The sequence below is a fragment of the Pantherophis guttatus genome, chromosome 1, assembly GCF_059756535.1.
Source record: "Pantherophis guttatus breed Tessera chromosome 1, ASM5975653v1, whole genome shotgun sequence".
Taxonomy (NCBI): domain Eukaryota; kingdom Metazoa; phylum Chordata; class Lepidosauria; order Squamata; family Colubridae; genus Pantherophis; species Pantherophis guttatus.
In genome coordinates, this window is record NC_142063.1 from 140,989,312 (window position 1) to 141,006,973 (window position 17,662).

At 38.0% G+C, this 17,662-nt stretch overlaps 1 protein-coding gene across 2 annotated transcripts in view; it reads left to right on the top strand.

Moving 5' to 3' along the window:
• MBD5 (methyl-CpG binding domain protein 5) overlaps window positions 1-17,662 on the top strand; it is a 174,272-nt gene that overhangs the window by 111,435 nt on the left and 45,175 nt on the right. For both annotated transcript variants that reach the window (XM_034424824.3, XM_034424830.3), the window contains exon 3: window positions 5,838-6,520. In XM_034424824.3, the coding sequence (XP_034280715.2) occupies window positions 6,408-6,520 (113 nt within the window). In that variant the 5' untranslated portion in view covers window positions 5,838-6,407. The remainder of the gene's footprint in view (window positions 1-5,837; window positions 6,521-17,662) is intronic.

A 17,662-nucleotide genomic window follows, 5' to 3' on the forward strand; every position in this document is an offset into this window, starting at 1 on the left:
TACAGAAATTGATCTAGTGTGCCAGTTGCAACCTTGCTTTGACTGGGGGGCCCTTCAGACAGTCCTGTAATCACCTCACAACTGGATTATTGCAAGTGCTCTACCTGAGGCTGCCCTTGAAACCTATCTGGAAGGTACAGCTGGCTCAAAACACAGCAGTACAAGCAGTAATGGACACTTCTTGTTATGCCCATGCGTCATTGCTGCTCCATGCATTGCATTGGTTGCTTAGCTTACAAGTGCAGTTACAAGTGCCAGTTCTTATTTGTAAAGTCCTCTATGGCATCACACCTGGTTATCTGGGGAATAGTATCTCCAATTGTTTCTGCCCTCCTGGCATTTCATGCAGAACGGTGGCACCCCAGGTCCTCTCAGTTAAATAGCATTATCTTGTGGAACCTGGGAAATGTGTTTTCTGTTTCACTGTCCCCTGCCTTCTGGAATAGCATCCCCCCACAAATACATTTTGGAGTTCTGCAAGGCCCTTAAAACCTGGCTCTGTTCCCGTGGAATCCCTGTGGTGTTTTTATTGATGTGTTTTTAGTCCAGGTTGCCATTTTTTAAATTGTATGTTTGGGTACTAAATGCCACCCAGCGTCTTGTGGCTTGAGTAGCTGTGGTTGGATGTGGCATTTTTGTCCATCTATCGAGTTCTTCCCAAGGACCTGGGATAGTCAGATGTTGTTCAATGATATTAAAGTATAATTGCAGGATATAAGCTATTCCAAGAAAAGTTGCCTTTTGCAATTGACTGATGATGGATTTTGTCAGTGCTTATGGTATTCAAGTTGTTTTGGGATTGCATCCAAGGCACTTATTACTATTAACTGTCTTTGCTTTCTTTTGCTACAGTTGTTCTATTTCTATTTGCAGGTTCTTGTATTTTGTGATTTTCTCCAGTTCTTTTTCTTCTTTTCTACTACCTTCAGGTACTGCAACATCCACAATCCAGATTTCTTTGTCTTTCTTATCATGTTGTCAACAACAATAAAATAATATTACTTTTAATACTGATTTTGAAAGAAGGACTAAAAATTACATTGATAAGTAGCTTATGTTGATATATATATATATATATATATATATATATATATATATATATATATATATATATATATATATATATATATTCATGTTGCTATTTTTACACTGTAAAAAGCCTGACACGGTCCACATTCCAATTTTGAACAATTCTCAGGTTTACATGGGAACATGAAGAGAGTCAGACACAACTTAATGACTGAACAACAACAACCAGGTTACTTTACACTGAAAATTTGACTTGGTTTGACAATTATTTTGATCTGAGAAAAGTACTTTGTATCTATTTAGGTTTCTAGCTTTTTTAATATTAGTAGACAATAATGTACATTTTGTCAGGGTTCCAAGTAATAGACTCATAGCAAGCAAAACTCCGAGGCAAGTAGATTCCTCAAAGAATAGCTTTATTGGATATAACATGTTGGCAAAAATCTGCTGAAAACCGACTGAGGGTTCCCACGGTTTTTACTTAATTAAAAGCAAAAGTTTTTCACTTTCTCAAAACAATCAATCACATGGTCCAATTACGGCTCCGTCTGGTTGCTGGTAACATCACTCCTCCTCCTTCTGACCAGGTATGAGAATGTCCTTGGTTCCCAAGAGAAAGTATTTTATTTTGGCTACAAAATCCCAACTATCTCAATTCCTCTCTCCCTATCCCTCAGCTCCAGTGTGGCAACACTGAAGCTCCAAGATGGCTTCAGTCAGGTTAGCTTCAGGATTGACACATTTACTATTTGTTGTATTTCAGTCACAGATAATAGGAATTCTATTGAACTTTATTTCCAATTATACAATAAAAATAATAATCTGCAAAGGGTAGTAAATAGTTGATAGTGATTGCTCTTGAAAGTTGAGCAGAATCGACCCTGATTAGAATTTGGAGGAGAAACCATGAAGAGGTCCCAAGACTGTGGAATAGGCTGAGAACTTCTTTAATAAGCCACATTTTTAAAGAAAGTACTGCTATAGTACTGCCAAGATAAGTACATGGCTGTGTTCCTGTCATAACGCAAAACTGGACATGAGTCAAAGGAGACTTGATTTATCATTAAATCAAGTGTAGCCTACAACAGCGGCCCCCAACCTTTTGGGCACCAGGGACCGGTTCCGTGGAGAGAGGTTTTTCCGTGGACCAGAGGCGGCATTGTTTCATGTGCTGCCTGCATTCCATGGATGGAGCTTCTGGCATGATACAGACCAGTGCTGGTCCAACTCCTGACATGACATTGCTGGGCTCACATATTACACCAACCCATAACAGGGCTTATTGAATTTGTGTACTGTATTGTGCAAACTCTGTTTGGTATTTTCTATTTCTGGCAGTGTATGTTTTCTCTTCTTGCGGTTGCCTAGTTTTTCTCATCTTCTATCCCTTGTTTTTCTTATCATTGTATCTGTTTATTATTGAGTATGTTTTTATTTGTGAATGTCCAGAGTTCCTAACGGCTGGGCAGTATAAACAGTTGGGAAATAAACAAGCCATTGTTTATTGTTTTGTACATTATCTGCACTAGGATCAGCAAACCATTGTTAAAACAAGCTATGTATGAATCCAACATAATTGGCTGCCATTTATGTGTTCTGCCATTCAGGAGGCAGGTTTAGGTCTAAGCACAAAGTGGTTCCCCAGTGAATAGAAGCTAATGCCAACTTTGATTCTCATTATGCTAGTATCTAGAAACCTTAGAAGACTTTTTTTTGTCTTCCATAATAGAGGTATAAATTTTAAACACCTGAAACCAGTCAAAATCTAGTTACGTACATAGCCCAGAGCAATTAAGTAAAGCAATATGCATGTGTGTAATACGAACCTAGCTATTGTGGCCTCTTGTGACCTTTTGACAAGCAAAATCATTGGGGAAGCCAAATTCACTTCCTGTAATTGCTGCCATTTTAGTTAAATATGATTGGAACTGAAAACCAATGGTTCCTATATGTTAAATTAGCATATGTCATATGATGTCCTAGAGCAGGGGTGTCAAACTCGTAGCCCATTGGCTGGATTCATCATGTGCTGGCCACACCTACCCCCCGGTTTAGCAAAGGGGAAAAGGTCACAATATATCATGTGACGCCACGAGTTTGACATCCCTATCCTAGAGGATCCCCATTGAATTTGGGGAGGCGAGGAGGTAGCATGCATGCTAGCAGATATAATTGTTAGACACTGTACAAAATGAAATGTTCAGCTAAACGATATAAAATGTGAATATGGTGAAAAATATCATTTCCAGCTGTACGTCTGGGGACTAGGTTTGTTGTTGTGTGTCATGCGAAACGAGCACAACATATTCAGATTTCATAATTTCTAGTCACTTTAAAATTACGTTTGGAACTAACACAGTTGATGAGGGATCACAGACAATAGCAACTAGCTACAGGTGGTCCTTCACTTACAGCAGTTCATTTAGTGACCATTCAAAGTTGCAATGGCACTGAAGAAAGTGACAATTTTTCGCACTTATGACTATTACAGCATCTCCATGGTCACGTGATCAAAATTCAGACACTTGGCAACTGACTCATATTTATGACAATTGCAGTGTCCTGGGGTCACATGATCACCTTTTGCAACCTTCTGACAAGAAAAACCAATGGGAAATCCATATTCACATAACAGCCCCTGTTACTAACTTAACAAGTGCAGTGATTCACTTAACAACTATGGCAAGAAAGGTCGTAAAATGGGGCTAAATTCACTTAATAAATGTCCCAGCAACAGAAATTTTGGGCTCAATTGTGGTCGTGAGTCGAGGACTACCTATACTTGTGTTTTGCACTATGTTTTAACTATAGTTGAATCTACACAGCCTCCTTGCCCTGCATAAAGACAGCCCACTAACCATTTCCCAAGCATGTCAACATGCCCTTGCCTTATATTTCAATGTCCTCCCCACAGCTAAGACAGTCCAAGGATAGTTTGATACCCAGTTCTGGACCAGTATTTTCCCATCCTATCTCTAGAAAGAGTTTGCTGACAATGTAGGGTCCATATATACACACATATAGACCTGGAGATGATATGTTCCATACTCTCAATCTTGTGGTTCCGTTGTTTCCTTTAGGACTGCTTCTTCAATCTGGTCTCTGGCTATTAATCCATTCCTCATTCAGTTCTGGCTGTGATGGAGATTGGATCCCTAGTACCTGGTACACCTTTTTCTCCTTCCTTCCTTCCTTCCTTCCTTCCTTCCTTCCTTCCTTCCTTCCTTCCTAAATGGGTTGATTAAGCAGCTATCTATCCATCTGCAGAGCAGATGTCCCTGACATTGACTTTATTGTTCACATGTTTATGAACATAGGACTGGAAAAAACTGTTCTTTGGGTTGCTCCATATGTCGTTTGCCTCTTGAAATGGTTAACTTGGCAAGCAGTCAAGAGATTAAAAAGAAAACTCTTGATTCCATGCTACTGCCTGGGATCAAATACTCCAGTGATCAACTTTGGGTGTGTTTAAACCCATTCCTCCTTTAAGTAATACAAACAGTCCTCGACTTACGTTTAGTCAACTGTTTGCAGTCACAATAGCCTCAGAACAGGTATATGGCCAGTAAAGCATTATTGGCCAATATAAAATGTCATGCCAGGCCACATTACTGTGTTTTTGATATTTATCAAACTGTTTGCATTTACAACCAGTTGCCAAGTACCGTATTTTTCGGAGTATAAGACTCACCAGAGTATAAGACGCACCTTAGTTTTTGGGGAGGAAAATAAGAAAAATGTTGATTGGCAGGTGGATCGGCCTTCCGAAATACCCCCAATCAGCTGTTCCCAGAGGTGAATTTTAGCAACAGGTTCCTTGGTTGTCAGCTCTGTGCCTGCTTTTTTTTTTTTTTTTTTGCTTTTTTTTCCTGCCTCTGAAACTTCTGAAACTCCATTTCAGAAAAAACTTTCTTTTCTCTGAAAAGAAAGCCTCTGAAACTCTGTTTGGAGGCTTTTTTTCTGAAGCTCTGTTTGGAGGCTTTTTTTCTAAAGCTCTGTTTGGGGGCTTCTTTTCTGAAGCTTTGTTTCTGATCCTTTTTTCAGCCTCTGAAACCTCCGTTTGGAAGGCTGGGCGGGACTACATTCGGAGTATAAAACGCACCCAGATTTTCACCCTCTTTTTTTGGGGGGGGGGAAGGTGCATCTTATACTCTGAAAAATATGGGTAAGTGCCACAGAAAGTCAATGGGGAAGCCAACAGAAAGGGTTGCAAGCCGTTGGAATGTTAAATGTTTGCTCCATTATGCCAGAATACCAAGGGATTCCCCCCTCTCCTCTATGCAGAAAGTGGAAATCCTCCCATGCGCTGAAGAAATGGATCTCAAATCTGATGAAAACTCTAACAAAGGGCACAGACTGAGCCATTCAGAACATTAGCATTTTCCCTTTCCTCTGGAAGGCCCAGAACACTGCATTGTGGGGTGCAGTGTGTGGATAGCAAAATTTAGGAAAGTGTGATCTCATGCTAGCTCTGGGATAGAAAGAGACTGTAGCAAAGCAGCTTGTGGATTTGGATTATTATTTCAGATCTATTATGTCCTCTAAATCTGAAACATCCAATGTTTGGGTTCGCATAAAACCCAACTCTCTAACTAAAGCTTGTGGTGGGATACAAGTCCCATTTGTGTAAACCCAAAATGACAGTTCATCAGACTATGTTGAATTGTGTAAATAGACTGAGAAGAAAAGAATTCTTATTTAATGAGCTATTTAATATCCCAAACAGAACAAATTTAAAATGCACATACCTACCTTCCTTTTTTTAAAAAAACGATAATTATATTCAGCTGTTTATGTTCTCTCCTCAGGCTTTCATCTTGAAGTTGTATCATCATGAGAGAATCAGAAGAAGTGTCCAGGAGTACCTTGGACAATGAATGGAAGAGCATGAGAAAACAAAAAGAATGTGGCATATGAAAAGGATTGAATACCTGGAGGTATTAGTTGCCATACATCTGTAAAAATGGGAGTTAATTTCTCAAAATACAAATTATCTTAGACAGTCAGCAAGCTTAGAGTTGTGCTATGGAACTAGGAATAAACATTTGTGTCCCTTTGTTGCCAGTGACAGAAAATTGATGGATTATGATTTTCCCAAGTTGGAAATACTTGTTTTTACCTATCTAGGATATCCTTATGACTACATAAGGAATAACACATTTCATAACTGCCCCGATTCAGAATGGGCAATTGACTTGTCAACAACAGCAACAAAAATGGTCGACTTTATGGACTGAGACAGAGCCTTCCAATGCACTTTGTACACCCTGGGAATTACTGTGCTGTGTGGCCACCTCCTGAAGGCCATGATGATTTTTAGAATAAGGATATCATCTTCCTGTTGATATCTTTGAAGAATCATAAGCTTAATCAGAAAAATGAATGGAAGCAAGGAATGTGACAGTGGGGACAAGGATGGAGGGCTGCCAGCAGTACAAGTCCCAGTTGGTTGGCAACGGAGGGTGGATCAAAATGGAGTCCTGTATATTAGGTAAGTATGCAGCTATGTAATTGGCTGAAAATGCCTCCATCATCAGAGTTTTGTGGAATAAGAGTTGCTGAATTGGCAAGAAAATAATAGATGACTCTTACACCCATAAACAGTTAATCTCTACTATCCTGAGAAAGCAATGATAAAACAAAATGTCTAAAATTAACTCTGTCCACAAACCTGCTTAGCTCACTTTTTCAAGTAGCCTCTATATTAAGAATTAATTTGTGTTTTTTTTAAAAAATGCGGATAAACCTGGGTGAAAATAGTTTCTGCAATTTCTAAATACAGATTAAACAGAGAAGCTGCTGATGGAACATATTTAATAACTTTGTAGAACATAAAAAGTTCACAGAAACGGCACTAACCTCGTCTTATAAAAATATTTAAAATTCCAGGGTATCATGAGTCTTTCAATGCAGAAAGAGATTATTAAAAAGGCACTCAAAGAGCTCCACAGCTAATAATTAACATTATTTAATAATTAAGTTGACTTGTGGAAAATAAATTTGATTCATTCGAGGGCATGAAAAGCAAAAAAAGCCCCCAGGAAAAATGTGCTGTTAATATATCACTTAAAAGTCATGTTCATATTTTCTCATTGGTTTAAATATCTGAAACTTTCACATCTATTATTGTCTGCCATAAATGTGCTTAAGAAACAAATAGGGCACATAATCATGTACAAGCCAAGTGATAGGTGGTAAATTACTGAATGCCACACAGTGGAAAACTGACATAATAAAAGAGGCTGACAAGTCATATACATAGATGTATGGATGGTGAATGTCCTCAGTGTAACATTTTTTTTAATCCATTAAATTAAGAAACATTTCAATACCCACATTTAAAGCATTTTATAATCCTGCTTGGTTTTTTTGGATATATGCAAAAAAAAAAAAGTTCCATTCCCCAAATTGGATTATCTATTGCCTCTGAATGGACGGATTTTACATTTTGGAATGTTATGAACTATATGTTCAAAGCAGGGGTGAAATACTCCCGGTTCGGACCGGATCACTCAATCCGGTAGCAATGGCGGCGAGTGGTTCGGAGAACCGGTAGCAAAAATCCCCCCCCCCCTGCCCACCTGAATCGCACGATCATCAGAGGCTTTTTTTTTTTCTTTTAAAAGCATTTTTTCTACAGCCTCTTCCGACGAAAAAAATGCTTTTAAAAGTAAAAAAAAAGCCTCTGATGATCGGGCGGCTCAGCTGGGATCATCAGAGGCTTTTCAAAGCATTTTTTTCTGCAACCTCTTGGCCAAAGAGTTGGTAAAAAAAATGCTTTGAAAAGTCTCTGACGATCCCAGCTGAGTTGCCTGATCGGCAGAGAGGCAACTCAGCTGGGATCATCAGAGAGGTATTTTTTTAAAAGCCTCTCTGATCGGCAGAGGCTTTTCAAAGCATTAGAAAAAATGCTTTGAAAAGTTTTTTTTTAAAGTTGGCCACGCCCACCCAGTCACATTACCCCCCCTCCCACCAAGCCACGCCCACAGAACCGATAGTAACAAATTTTACATTTCACCCCTGGTTCAAAGTAATAACATCAAATCTGAAGAGTGATAAATTTAAGGTGGCTACATGTCCTGATCCAGCAGGAAAAAATAAAGAGTTTCTTAGTAGGACCCATGTATGTCTTCCAAGAACATTATATAAACATCTTATGCTCAAACTTTATAATACTGAAAATACATTGAGAAATCCATTGACAGTATTGTAGAATTAAAGTTTCTTTCTGGTTCAGATTTAACCACTTTCTTTACATGCAGAATGATCAGGAGCTTTTTTCCTTGTATCCATGGTGGAAGCAGGGACTTATTTCCATGTGGTACTTGTGGCAGGGAGGTTTCTTCTTGGCATATGTGCAAAAGGAGAAGAGATTGATACCTGAGTTTAGGTCTGTGTAAAGTTCCTCACTTCCACATGGTTGCTGTATTTTGAGGCAACAAGTGGCCCACAAGTTCTCCAAACTATTGGCTTAGAAATGCAGAAAGAAAAAGCCTGGGATTTAAAGTCAGGAATGTAGACTTCAGTTCATGTTTTGATTTTACATACTGCCGTGGGCAATCTTCTGTGTTTATATGGCTTTATTCTTCCCTGCAGTGGAAAAGATTAATCTTGCTTAGTCCTATCTATGAACCATCTGCTGAATAAGTCAATTTCTAAATGTTAAATGTCTGGAAAACCGAGGCTTACTACCATGTGTACGCAAACCTAGAAAATGTTATCAGAATAGTGAGCTATATGTTTCAGGAAGGGGAAATTATTTAAAGTTTCTGAAGAAACAAGGCAACAAAACCCTATAAACAATGGGTTTATTTTTCCAAAATCAAACTTGTTTTTGTCTAAACCATTATTGAGACCAAATATATTTTTCTTCTCATGTTCAAAAACATGTTTATAAGATATCTTTTAAGAAGCAAAAAAAGAGATATATTGGTATTCATAAGTTGAAGTTTATTACAATGTACAATAAACCTAGCACATTTATCAGAAGTCTTTATTAGGTCATATGAAAAATTACCTTATAAAATAACCTTGTAAAATCCGTTAAAATCCATTAAAATACTGAACGTTAAGCTAAACCAAAATATTCAAGTAGACTTTTTTATACGTTTGATTTATTCATTCAGTATGAACATTGATTTGATAATTATTATTGCAAGTCTTTTTTATTTAGCATTCTGTCTTAATTCTTTATTGTGCATCTTTTATACATACATATATACAATTATATATAGACGGGGGGGACGGAGGGAGAGGGAACATAAACTAACATAACTAATGCAAAATGAGGAAGGAAGGAAGGAAGGAAGGAAGGAAGGAAGGAAGGAAGGAAGGAAGGAAGGAAAGGAAGGAAGGAAGGAAGGAAGGAAGGAAGGAAAAAAACCATAGAAAGAAATTTCCAATTTCCTTTGCAGCAAATACAAGTATGGTTACAAAGTTTTTTTCATACTATGTGATGCAATGGAAAGCTTGCATGCCTTGGTGATCAGGGTGAAGTAGCCTTTTGGAATGGCAGCGGTGCTTTGAGGGCCTAGGCTTCGACTTCTGATTTAGCTTCAGCATTGCTGCCTAGTGCTGTTATTTATTGTGGGAGATATGACACACCAACAGGATCAAATAGAGAGAGTCCTTGACTTACAACAGTTCGCTTAGTGATCATTCAAAGTTACAATGGCAGTGAAAAAAGTGACTTATGACCATTTTTCACACTTATAACGATTGCAGCATCCCCATGGTCACATGATTTCCATTTAGATGCTTGACAATTGACTCAGGTTTATGACAGTTTCAGTGTTCTGTGGTCATGGGATCACCTTTTGCAACCTTCTGACAAGCAAGGTCAATGAGGAAACCAGATTCACTTAACAACCGTGTCACTAATTTAACAACTGCAATGATTCACTTAAAAAACGTGACAAGAAAAGTCGTGAAATGGTGCAAAACTCACTTAATAAATTTCTCATTATCAACATAAATTTTGGGCTCAATTGTAGTCCTAAGTTGAGGACTACCGGTAAGACATTTTCCAAATTTTAGATACATTGAATCCAAAAGGTTCACCATCACTGGTATAAGAAACATATGGGCTTACCACTTGTTTGCTATTTAGTAAACTCTTTACTAAGAAGCGTGGTAGCTCAGTGGCTTAATGGTCTCTCTTCCAGTAGTTTGAGTCCTAGCATTGCATGACGGGATGAGCTCCCAGCACTCACCTCAGCTTCTGCCCACCTAGCAGTTGAAAAGCATATTCTATGTGAGTACAAGAAGAGTTGGCACTTTGTGCGGCAGATAGAATCCTACTAGTACTGAACCTTCCCAGTTGCGACTCCCATTTGCAAGGCAGCTTCAGTGGAGGGAGAAGGACCTTGGATGGCGCTGCATGAAAAGCAGCTTGTCTTTCTGGTCTGAAGCTACCCACTCTCTTGTGGTACACAGTTGGAAGCACACAAGTGTGTACCTAACAGAGCTAGTAAACAGGCAGCCAAACTACTATGCATTAGCATTATAGTTTCCTGGCTAATGTAACAATGCCATACACTAAATAAATAAATAAACCAACAAACAAATTCTTTATTAAGCTAGAATTAGTCTCCTGCTAATGTAACAGCACCATAGACTAAATAAATCAACAAATTCTTTATTAAGCTAGAATTACGTGTCTAAACCAGCTACCAATATTGAAATTAATAGCATACACCTAAACAGTACATTCTATTTAAAATTTGTGGTGTTTTATTTTGCCTATTAAATATGATGATTTAGTGGCACAACTAATGTTCTGTGATAGTGCTGATTTGCTAAAGTACTCTTCTGTTTGTTCTAGATTTTGAAATAAAAATGGAACAGAACTAGGATCTGATTGTTGAACTGCCTTATAATACAAATTTATTACATTCTTTATTAGTAGTAGTAAAATTAGTAACAAAATTTCATTTTTACCCTTCACACTGCTTCTACTGCTTCTTTTTTCTCTTGTACTTTTTCAAGAACTGGGTTAAACAGTATTAAATAGAGACAGAATTGCAGTTGGAAATAAACTGCACATGTCTTTCCTCCAAAATTTTCTGTAAATATATCTCAGTTGAAGCATTTCTATGCCATTCTATAATGTGGTTTGCAATTAGAAATCTCTACATAAAATATATATTTATTGCAAGTTATGCAGAAAAATATATTATATAAACCAAAATTGCTTACTAAAAGTGCAACGTAGGAAAATTACATATAAAATGCACATATCAGGAAAAAGTAATATAAAATGTCCATGAAATATCCGAATTGGGGTTTTTCTAAACTACATAAATCCACAAACTAACATAGTTGAGAAAATAAGAAATTGGGGGAAAGTAAACTTGTTATAATAATGATTAATACTACATTTGGCTGTGATAAATGTGGATATTATCACTATCAAAACAAAATGTCTCATTTGAAATTAAGTTAAAAGATCTTTTAGATTACACAAGACACTGAAAATGGGCATTGGCTGAAGTGACAAAGGAGATTGTTATAAAATAGAATTTAAATAGAAATAGTGAATACACTGGCAACATCCTCGTTAAGAGGAGAAGATAATTGGGTATTTGTGAGATACGGAGGATCCAAGACTTACGCATCTTCCGCCACGCCCTAAAAACGTTTTTATTCCAACAGGCTGGTCTGGCCTAACTCTCCCTTTTAAATTGGGTTTTAAATTGGGTTTTAAATTTTTTTTAGATAAATTGGATGTTTTTAATTTGTTTTTTGAGCCTAAATTATTTAATCTGTTTTTAATAGTTTTTTAACTTTTGTATGTCTTTGTATTTTATTTTGGCTGTTCACCGCCCTGAGTCCTTTGGGAGTAGGGCGGTATACAAATATGATAGATAGATAGATAGATAGATAGATAGATAGATAGATAGATAGATAGATAGATAGATAGATAATTTGCCAGTAGATATAGCCTTACAACCTAATATCATAAAAAGAAAAACAATAACAATCTTGTTGTTGTTGTTAGTTGCGAAGTCATGTCCGAACCATCGCGACCCTATAGACAACGTTCCTCCAGGGCTTCCTGTCCTCTACCATCTTCTGGAGACAATTTAAGCTCAAACTGACTGCTTTAGTGACTCCATACATCCACCTTATTCTCTGTCGTCCCCTTCTTCTTTTGCCCTCAATCTTTCCCAGCATCAGGCTCTTCTCCAGTGAGTCCTTCCTTCTCATTAGGTGGCCAAAGTATTTGACTTTCATCTTCAGGCTCTGGCCTTCTAAAGAGCAGTCAGGGTTGCTCTCCTCTAGGACTGACCGGTTTGATCGCCTTGCAATCCAAGGGACTCTTGTTTGGCACCATAGTTCAAAGGCCTCAATTAATAGATAAGAATCTAATATGGTACAAAACAAAACAAAATAGTATGGCTACACAATAAGCCATGCAGGTAGTCCCCAACTTACAATAGTTCATTTTAGTGACTCTTCGAAGTTACAATGGCATTGAAAAAAGTGACTTATGACTGTTTTTCACACTTATGACCATTGCAGCATCCCCATGGACCCAGGATCAAAATTCGGAGGCTTAGCAACTGACTCATATTTATGACGATTGTAGTGTCCTGGAGTTACGTGATCACCTTTTGCAACTTTCTCACAAACAGCTGGATTCACTTAACAATCATGAGAGTAACTTAACAACTGCTGTGATTTTATTTTATTTTTATTTTATTATTAAAATTTATATGCTGCCCTTCTCCCAAAGGACTCGGGGTGGCTCACATAAATAAAAAACAATAACAATAAAATCTAAAACCAATCTAAAATTAAAATCCCCAAATTTAAAACCTCGTAGAATGATCAGGGAGTCTTCTGGAACAGCCATGTCTTCAGGCCAGTGCGGAAAGTGCGGAGATTCACTTAACAACCATGGCAAGAAAGGTTGTAAAATGGAGCAAAACTCGCTTGACAACTGCTTCACTTAGCAACAGAAATATTGGGCTCAATTATGGTTGTAAGTCGAGGACTACCTATATTGTCATTCTTAAGAAGTAAAAAAACGGGATAATGTTTTATGTTTCGTTAAATATATGCCAACCCCTCAAAATAAAGACTTCAGACTGGAAGGAACCATGCTGGGTAGCTCTGAGCAACATAGCCAAGTCACTTTCTGGTTAGTGGATGTGTTTGACTTGACTTGATTACGACGGTAGTCACTTGGTTAAGTTTTGAGTCCTGCACTGGAACAATTTTCTGAGAGTTACCTATGACACATCATCATCATTACAAATATTTCAACAAACCTTCTGTGTTTGCCTATTCTTTTATTACAAGGGCAATATCCAGCAACCTTCAAAATAGCGATTGAAGTATTTGGTCCATTATTCCCACTCATTTCTTGAAATGGAAGAAAAAGGAAAATGAGATATTTCATCTTGACTTAATAATGATATTCTGGCATATTAGGGGCAAGAATGCATTTAAGGTTAGTTATTAACATGACCAAACAAAGAAATTATTTTTCTCTTTGTTATAAAGTCAGTGTCTACATATTGAATATGTCATTGACATATACCAAGACATGGAAATCTGGAAAAAAGAATCAAAAATAATATAATACATGAAAACAAATCATACATTATGAATCATGTTGCATGCCACCTCATGTCATTTTCAGCTATTGTTTCATTTTGCATGTTAAGGCTGTTAAATTAACTATATGGTGTTATCCAACAAATTAAACTTTCTACTTTATATGCTAGTGCCTATATATAGTTTCCTATTTTTGAACGTTATTGCTTTTTAAAAAAATCTAACAATGCAATTTTTGATTACATTACTGAGCACACATAGCTAGGAGCAGAGATATAGGTAATCCTCATTTAGCAATCACAGTTGGGCCCATCGACTCAGTCATTAACTGAAGAGGGCTCTATGTGAAATCGCAATTGTGCTTATGTCTTACTTCAGTTTCCTTTGCTTTACAGATATTTGAAGGTCATAAATGCAAAGATTAGTCACAAAGTTACTTTTCCATCATCATCGTAACTATAAATTGTTGTAAACAAGTTATTCCCTAAATGAAATCTACTTGTAGAGAGCCTTGGTAGTACAGTGGTTTAATGCACCCTGTAATTAACACAGCTGCCTGCAATTTCTGCAGGTTCGAATCTTACCAGGCTCAAGGTTGACTCAGCCTTCCATCCTTTCTAAGGTAGGTGAAATGAGGACCCAGTTTGTGGGGGCAATAAGCTGACTTTGTATAAATATACAAAAGTATGAAGGCTATTGCTTAACGCACTGTAAGCCGCCCTGAGTCTCCGGAGAAGGGCGGCATATAAATCAAATAAAAATAAATAAATAAAATAAATAAATATTCTGGCTCTTATGGCCTGATGCATATTATGTTGCCAAGATTGTCTGTCTGAAACTACGGTATTTTTCGGACTATAAGACGCACTGGTGTATAAGACGCACCAAGATTTCAAAGAGGTAAGTAAGATAAAAAAGGGGTTTGCCCTCCCTGGCCCCCAGGAGCACTCTGCAGACCTCCCAAACCCTCTGCACGCCCCATTTTTCGCCAGTTTTTGCAGAGTGCTCCTGGGGGGTTGGGGGAGGGCAAAAACACTGTTTTTGTGAAAAAACGGGCCCATTTTGGCAAAAAACAGGGCACACAGAGGGTTTGGGAGGCCTGCAGAGTGCTCCTGGGGGCTGGGAGAGGGTAAAACATCCCCGTTTTTGCAAAAAACGGGGCCCCATTTTTCGCAAAAATGGGATGAGTGGGGTGGGGCTTTGGGAGGCCAAAAATGGTTGTATTCAATGTATAAGACATACCAATATTTCAACCCTCTTTTAGGGAGGAAAAAGGTGCGTCTTATACTCCAAAAAATACGGTATTTCTTTGTGTTCTTATAAGCTGCTGCTTTTGTCATCAATGACTTATGCTAGTTTCTTTTTCAGTTGCCTTTGATTTTTTGAGGCATCAGAGTCTTTTTCTGATAGTTCTTGTCTTCGTGTTATGTGTCCAAAATATTTATGGCTTAGTTCATTATTACTGCTTCCTCTGAGCATTTAGACTTTACTTCATCTAGCATTGAATTATATATACTTTTTCTAGTACAAAGTAATCTGAATAGTTTTATCCTGCACAACAATTCAAGGATAGCCATTTTCCTTCTTTCAACCTTTCTGATTGTCCAGTTTTCACAGGCATGTGTTACAACAATTAAAACACAGCCTTAACTATATGTGCCTTTCTTGTCAATGTGCTGTCTCTGCACTTCAGCATTTTGTCTAGATCTGTCATCTCCCAAGCCTCTGTATTTCATGTCACAGTCGTCATCCCTGTGAGTTTTTGACACCAAGAAAATAAACTCTTGATAGCTTTTCAACTTTTTTCTCTACCTATTTGCATTGGCATTGCCAGTTGGCATAATCTGAATGTATTTTTTTTTCCATATCAAAGAGCAAACCAGCTTTTGAAACTCTGTTCTTTTACCTTCAACAAAGGAGATGCCTTAATTCTTCCATTGATCCTACCATCAAAGTGGTACTATCAGCGTATCTGAGGTAGTTGATGTTTCTCCCAGCAATTGTAATCGTAATTTCTTTTATAGTCCAACACTTCTCATGATATGTTCTGCATACAAATTTTTAAAAAATGAAATGACAATATATAACTTTGGCACAGCCTTTTTCCTTTTGTGAACCATTAAGTTGTTGCTCCATATTTTTTGTTTGTTTGTTTGTTTCTTGGTCATCATACATTTTTCAATAGGCAGATGAGGTGACTTTGTGTATCGATGTTTAAGGGCTATCTACAATCTGTGATGGTTTACACAGTCAAGCAAAAATAGCCATTTTTGGCATTCTTTAGTCTTTTTCATTATCCGTCACTTATTAATAACGTGATCCCTAGTATTTTGAGTCCAGTATTTTGAAGCCTCTTTTGAATCCAGCTTATACATAGGTTGCTTTCATCCCATGAAGTTTGGATTGTAAAATCTTGAGAATTATTTTACTAGCATGTAAGATAAGTTCAGTCACATGAAGATAGATATTTATATTATGGCATGTTACATTATGTAAAGTAATATGTACTGAATTTATTCCAACGAACTCCATTTGAGCAGTGTACAATACTGTTACTGTATGTCTTGGTTTTAATAGATATGATCTAACTTTGTGGCAACACCTGCATAATCTGCAGTAGAGGCTAAGCAATAAATCTAGTATCCACAGATTGAAAACCCGACTCTATTTTTGCTGTGACCGAACATTTATATTATAACTTCTCTGTCAAGTGTTCCTAGAACTTGGCACAAGTATAAAATCCATTATATTTTTGGCAAAGGACTTGGATAATTGCCAGCTGATCGGTATGTTAAGCAATTTGAAACTTTGCTTCCTTGGGGCACATGGTCAGAATAGCAGCTATGCTATCAGCTTTAGTAATCTTTCAGATTCTTTTGATTTATATAGCAATAACTGATCTGTGATTAGTTTACTGTATCAGATATAAAGCAGGGCATAATTTTCTTCAACAGCACATTTGGAAGGAATGGTGCAAACAATAGAATGGAGAAAAAACTGGAATTTTGCAAAAATATGAAATAATACTTAAAGCAAATGAAAATGACTCCCAGAAGTTCCACATTTTACACAATTAAAAGGAGATTCCATTTATATTGTATTTTTCAACAGAGCTATTTATTTGAACAGCTTATACTCATGTAATTTATGTTCCTGCGTTTTGTTAGAGTACCATACCAAAACTGGATGTTTTGTTAGGCAACATCCAGTTCCAACAATAAGTCATCATGTTTCAGGTAGTCCTTGACTTAGAACCATCCATTCAGCGACCATTCGAAATTATGACAGTGCTGAAGAAAGAGACAACCTGTACCTGATATTATGGCTGCTGTAGCATCCTTGCAGCCAGTGATCACACTTTGGATGTTTGGCAATTCACCCACACTTAAAACTGACTATAGGGACACTGCAACTGACCCACCTGCCAATCTTCCTCTCCTCCTCCCCCCCCCCCCGCCACTTCTGCTCTGGTTGGATCCCTGGGGCCTGCTTCTCAGTCAGCTAGATCCCCACAGGCCTTGGGCCTGCTTCCTGCCTGGCTAAATTCCCATAGGCCTTGGGTCTGCAGCACATCCGCTGGATCCCACTCCCTTGGGCCTTCTCTTTGTCCCATCATGTTTTGCTCCACTTTTCTCTTCCTTTCTAATCGGCTAATGCGTTGCACAGCCTTCTTATACAGAAGCTGTTCTTGTGCCATCAGAAAGCGAGTGCCATTTTGTAAGCAGCTGCAGTTCTTGTGATCTGAGAATTGCCTTTCCAAAAGAGCGCCCAGCCAATGCAAGGCACGGCCACCTCACGCCATTCTGGAAGTGGCTACCATTCTCACAATCTCTCAGAAGATCACGTGTCACATCAGTTGGACACTGTTTCAGAAAAGAGGTCTTTGGAAGAGGTAATTGGTGTGAGATGTGACCAGGATGATTAGGCCCAAGGATGTGGGTCCCAGAGGATCAGGAAGCTGTACAAGGAGTGCCTTAGAGGGGTGAAGGCAACCCAGTAATGGCCACGTGTGAGTTGCGGGGAGTGCTGCAATGCAGATCTGGGCCTGTGCCAGGCCTCCAGGGCTTGC